At 38.9% G+C, this 6383-nt stretch overlaps 1 protein-coding gene across 1 annotated transcript; it reads left to right on the top strand.

Annotated features, from left to right (window-relative positions):
• The first annotated feature begins 470 nt into the window (after positions 1–470).
• On the top strand, positions 471–1406 carry LOC100662627 (putative olfactory receptor 8G3). Its single transcript, XM_003422069.3, has one exon. It carries the CDS (start codon positions 471–473, stop codon positions 1404–1406), a length of 936 nt encoding a protein of 311 aa, XP_003422117.3.
• The last annotated feature ends 4977 nt before the right edge of the window (positions 1407–6383 follow it).

The following is a 6383-nucleotide window of genomic DNA, read 5'->3' as shown; positions in this document are numbered from 1 at the left end:
TTGATTATAAAAAACTTTCACTACTATTCCTTATTCAGAGTCAAATGAAAATATAAATATTATGCCTTTTAATATTTGTGACAATATATAGAAATAGAATATGGGAGCAAAAGAAAAAAATATTGAGAAAAAATCACTAGTAACATTCCTTCTGACTGACTATAAAAACTCACAAATTTGTGTTTTCTCTTAAAAATTTATAAAATATCTTAATTTATAAGATACTTGAAGTCTGTAGTTCCTCCTGTGGTCAACCATCATCAATGGATTTTCCAGAGTTACAGGAGAGACTCAAAAGACCTCTGGAATATTTCTCTCTTCTGATGAGGGAGAAAATAAGGATCTCCACCAAATTGCTTTCTCCCCTCCACACACATACATACACATGGGCAAATGCTCATACATACATACTCACACACACACATAACATTGGAATTACTTTCTCTGTTTTAGAACCAGCTGGGAGGATAATGGACCATAGAAATCATTCTTCAGTAACTGAGTTCATCCTCTTTGGGCTAACAGAATATCCTGAACTCCAGCTGCCCCTCTTCTTCCTCTTCCTAGGAATCTATGTGGTCACAGTGGTGGGGAACCTGGGCATGATCACACTCATTGGACTCAGTTCTCACCTGCATACTCCCATGTACTATTTCCTCAGCAATTTGTCCTTCATTGATCTGTGCCAGTCCACTGTGATTACCCCCAAAATGCTGGTGAATTTCGTGACAGAGAAGAACATTATCTCCCACCCTGAATGCATGACTCAGCTCTATTTCTTTATTATTTTTGCTATTGCAGAGTGTCACATGCTGGCTGCAATGGCATATGACCGCTATGTTGCCATCTGTAATCCCTTGCTTTATAATGTTGTCATGTCTTATCACGTCTGCTTCTGGCTTACAATGGCGGTGTATATTCTGGGCATCATTGAATCTACAATTCATACAGGCTTTATATTGAAACTCTTTTTCTGCAGTACCACTGTGGTTAACCATTATTTCTGTGATCTCTTTCCACTCCTGAAGTTATCCTGCTCTAGCATCTATATCAATGAATTATTGGTTCTGGGTCTGAGTGCATTTAACATCTTGACTCCTGCCTTAACCATCCTTGTCTCCTACATCTTCATCATTAGCAGCATTCTCCATATTCGCTCCACTGAGGGCAGGTCCAAAGCCTTTAGCACTTGCAGCTCCCACATCTCAGCTGTTACAATCTTTTATGGTTCCGCAGCATTCATGTACCTGCAGCCATCAAATGTCAGCTCCATGGACCAAGGCAAAGTGTCTTCTGTTTTCTATACTATTGTTGTGCCCATGCTGAACCCCATGATCTACAGCCTGAGGAATAAGGATGTCAAATTTGCCCTGAAGAAAATTCTAGAAAGTAGAGCATGCTCATGAATCAATGCTATCTTGTCCTATCAGTAATAGATATTTGGTTTGCTGATATATATAATTTGTTCAGCTAAATTTTGAAGTTTGTGGTTTTCTTGATACTTCTTCTCCTACATAAAAAAAAAAAAAAAATCCAAAATTCTCCTTCAGACCACCACTTTCTACAAGTCTGTATTACAATGACTATATAGAAATATGGAGAATAAAATGAAAGGCTGTTTAGAATTATAGGAACTACGGTTTCATTGTTCAATAATAATACAACCAAACAAAAAGATGATGAAAGTAGCATATATTATTGAGATATTACAAAATGTCAAACCCTGTACAAAACACCTTAAAGCATCACTTTAATATTTACAATATTCTCCCAGGGAAAATACTAGTAGTATTCTCCTCTTAAAGGTGAAGAAATTTAATCTTAGAGAGTTTTCTTAACCTATCTCGAGCCTCAAACAATTAATAATTAAGCCTGGAAACAAACCTGAGAAGTTCCACTCCGAGATTCATGATTTTACTCAAAGTGTAACTGTAGGAGGTATAAAGACTCCCTAAGGATTTTCTACACCAAATATCACTAGCTCCCTATATGACTGTGCTGCTGTCCTCTGAATACACTTCATTAAAATTTCACCTTTTTTGACATAGTGAAAATAATAAAAATTCTTCAGATCTGCACTGATCAAAGCAAAATGGAGCACAACTAGGAACTTCTTCATTATGGAGACTCCAATCATATGTGATATCAACTACTTGTGTAAAAGCAAACCAGATAAGATTATTTTATCTTCATACCAGTAATGACTTGGTTGTTTTTGAGTCAACTCCTCATAAAAGCCACAAACCCAGCTAAGTTGTATGACTTCCATGCTGTTGTTTTTTTTTTTTGGCCCCATAATTTTCAAAATCACCCTTTCATATAAGTATTACCTTGAAAACACTTCTTCTTTCACCTCATTTTATTGGTTTTTGATTCAGAATATTTAAGATCTTGCATCTGTGACTTTATATGATCATTGAAATACTCAAATGCCTTATGGATAGGTATCTCCTCATATCAAATCATCTTACTCATTATTGACAGATTAACATTCTTTGAATGCTTTTCTGTGTTATTCATCTGATGCGACAACTTGAACAGTTTACCAATTATAGGACAAAATATATGATGTCTTTAAAGTGCCTTGCCATCCTTATCTTCCTTCATCCATTTGTTCATTGTGGCAAGTCATTCATTCTCAAAGAACCCTTGTATTTATTATTTGACATAATAATAATAATATATATGAGAGAAATGGCCACAATTACAACTCCAGTCTTAAGCCTGCTTCCTAGTCCAGAGCTCTGTACAACAGGCTCTTATAAAAACAAAGAGACTAACATCAGACAAGCAAATGTAGTTCTGTCGGGTAGACTGAACGACTGTGACTTGATCTCATATAGAAAATACAAACTACATAAAAGGCAATGACCTCATAAAGAAGGAGGGAAAAAGCCTGTGCAAATAAAGAAATACATGTCATCTTAGGGTAATGCAATCAAGCTACACATGGAACTCAAAGCAACCTGGAAGGAGGCAAGGATAGCAGAATAGGCAAAAGATAGTACATGAGCATCACTAAGTCACTATAATAATTCAGACTTTATTTTATAGGTGAGTACAGCCCCTCAAAAATTTTTTTAATCAGGGAAGTGCCATATGTTAGTAATATCATAGTTAAACTGTTGTAGAAGATGGATGGAAAGACAATGAGACTAAATTCAAGGAGACTGGTCAGCAGCCATTTTGTTATTCCAAAAAAGATACTGCATGTCAGTGGTAGTGGAACTAGAAAGAAAGGAGACTTTCAAGATATTTTTGAGAAGTTGTTGAGACTTATGAATGAGGAGAAGTGAGTTAAAGGTAATGAATAGAAGTTCTAGACTGGGATACTAAATAAGTGGATGGATGATGGTAGAACCCTTAAAATGGAGCTACTAACATCTACATAAGAATCCACAGTAAAGCAATTGGGTCGCTTGGTATAATTCAAACTCTCTCTTTCTCTGTGTCTATCTCTGTCTCTCTGTGTGTCTCATTGTCCCTCTCTCTTTCAAATACATATTTACTATCCTGCATGAGAATGCATAATCTGATCATTTGAAAGAATAGTTTTTATGAGTCTTTGCATATTTTTACTTATTATATGATCATCCATGAAAAGGTGTCTTTATATCCTTCCCAGTTTTGATCTTGCAGCTTTCTTTTTCACTCCCTTTATTCAGCACACTGAAATAGCAAACCAAAAAAAAAAAACAAACTGAAATAGCAGTCAACCCTAATTGACTTGCTGTGAGGAGGCATGTCTGACACACATATTCTCCTTTAGATATCCTAGAATCTCACAGTCACTACAATTCTAAAGCTTAAAGATTTCTAATGTCTTAGCATGAGAGAACTTGCTTAAATTTGAGATAATAAGAATGGAAGAGGGTCAAAACACCATCTAATACTTTGATTCACAAAGAGTGGTCCATTGGCAAAACCTGAGAGTTTTTAAAAATATGTATAATCTCAAATTCCACACCAGACCTACTGTCACAGATCAAATTAGGTCCTCCCCAAAAACATGTATCGACTTGGTTAGGTTGTGTGTGGTTGTCCTTCATTTTGTGATTGTAATTTTATGTTGAGAGGATTAGGATGGGATTGTAACGCCACCCTTACTCAGATCATCTCCCTGATCCAAGGTAAAGGAAGTTTCCCTGGGGTGTGGCCTGCAGCACCTTTTATCTCTCAAGAGATGAAAGGGAAGCAAGCAAGGAGTTGGGGAATTCACACCACCAAGAAAGCAGCACCAGGAGCAGAGTGCATCCTCTGGACACAGGGTCCCTGCACCTGAGAAGCTGCTTAACCATGGGAAGATTGAGGACAAGGGGTTTCCTCCAGAGCTGACAGAGAAAGAAAGCCTTCCCCTGGAACTGATGCCCCGAATTTGGACTTGCAACTTGCAAATAAATTTCTCTTTGTTAAAGCCATCCACTATTGGAAGTTTCTGTTATGGCAGCACTAGATGACTAAGACAGAATTCGGTGCCAGGAGTGGGGTGTTGCTCTAACAGATACCTAAAATGTGGAAGCAGTTTTGAAACTGTAAATGGAAAAATTTCCGACCCTGGCAGAGTACCAGCACAGCAGAGAAGTGGCAGCTGCAGAGAACCAACAACAGCAAAACCAGGAGACCAGCACAAGATGGTCTGGAGCTGACCCACGGAGTGAGAGAGCTGAGTGCCTGTGTGCAGGAAGCTTCCTGGCAGAGTGGGATGCCTCCAGGAACTTATCGGTGAGCTACAGGGCTTTGGAACTTTTACCCCAGCAGGGCAGGTGTGGGCATGAGGCCCAAGGAGCTGAGAGGCCAAGAAACCAGGAAGCAGAAGCTGAAGAGATAAGAAGCACAAGAAGCTGGGCTGCTCAGTCTCAAAAGGTATGGCCAGGACCTCTGGGGTTTCAAAGGGTGGGGCCATGGCCTCTGGTGTTTCTAAGCTTGTATTTGCCACTCAGATGGACTAGGAGAATTGTCCGCCTACAGCCGAGGGAGCATAGTTGCTGTCCCAGTGGGCTTGGAAGGTGGAGCTGAAGTCCAGGGCCGAGAGGCCTCCACTCAGAAATCTGGAGAGTGTGGCCAACACCTAGAGTCTGGAGGGCAGGGCCATTGTGTAAATTGTCTCAGAGAACAGAGGATTATTTGCAGTTTTGAGGACTAATGTAATGTGTTCCGCTGACTTGCTTGGTACCTGTTATCCTTTCTTTTCCTACAGTTTCTCCCATTTGTCATGGAAATGTCTAGCTTGTGCCTCTTCTGCCATTGCGACTTTGGAAGCAGATAACTTCTTTTCTAGATTTCACAGATGAAGAGGAATTTTTGGATTTTGATCTTGGAGTTAAGACTTTTGCTATGATATGATGAGGTGAATATGTTTTACACATTGCAAGGATGTGATTTTTTGGGGAGGGCCAAAGTGTGGAATGTCATGGATTGAATTATGTCCCGCCAAAAATATGTATCAACTTGGTTAGCCCATGTGTGGTTGTCCTCCATTTTGTGATTGTAATTTTATGTTGAGAAGATTAGGGTGGGATTGTAACGCCACCCTTACTCAGGTCACCTCCCTGATCCAAGGTAAAGGGAGTTTCCCTGGGATGTGGCCTGCAGTACCTTTTATTTCTCAAGAGATGAAAGGGAAGCAAGCGGAGAGTTGGGGACCTCACACCACCAAAAAAGCAGCACCAGGATCAGAGTGCATCTTTTGGACACGGGGTCCCTGTGCCTGAAAAGCTCCTTGACCATCGGAAAATTGAGGACAAGGACTTTCCTCCAGAGCTGACAGAGAGAGAAAGCCTTCCCCTGGAGATGACACCCTGAGTTTGGACTTGTAACCTACTAGACTGTGAGAAAATAAATATCTCTTTGTTAAAGCCATCCACTTGGGGTATTTCTGTCATGGCAGCACTAGATGGCTAAGACACCTACTAAAGCAAAATCTGCTTTTTGACAAGATCTCCAGTTGGATTCCTATGCACTTTACAGTTTGGGACACATATTTTTAGGTTTAAAAAAATATTGATCTCTGGCCCCAGAATCTCAGGTTTTTATTTAATTTATATTGGGAGTAGCCTTCATACAGGGATTTTTAAAAACTTCCCTGATGATTAAAATGTGTAGTCAGAATTGAGAAATACTGATACAGCCCAATCTCAATCTCCTTTAAAAATAATTGACCCTCATTTATTTAACTCTGTTTTATAACAGCTCCCCATATGTGACTGTTCAAATTTACTTTGATTCACACTACAATCTAAGACTGTTTTCAATTATTCCTGTTTTGGGGAAAAAAAAGTGAAAATATGTAAGAAATAGGAAATGTATGTTCTAATAATAAAATAGTCTCGTTAAATATCAGATTAACAAGCAGAATTTAGCTCAATAGAGATCACAAAAAAGTT

The sequence above is a fragment of the Loxodonta africana genome, chromosome 15 (genome assembly GCF_030014295.1).
Source record: "Loxodonta africana isolate mLoxAfr1 chromosome 15, mLoxAfr1.hap2, whole genome shotgun sequence".
NCBI classification, from domain to species: Eukaryota; Metazoa; Chordata; class Mammalia; order Proboscidea; family Elephantidae; genus Loxodonta; species Loxodonta africana.
This window is presented reverse-complemented; position numbering and strand designations above follow the sequence as displayed.

Bases quoted from the DNA above. Each gene is read 5' to 3' on its own strand.
- LOC100662627 (XM_003422069.3), top strand. From the start codon at position 471: ATGGACCATAGAAATCATTCTTCAGTAACTGAGTTCATCCTCTTTGGG.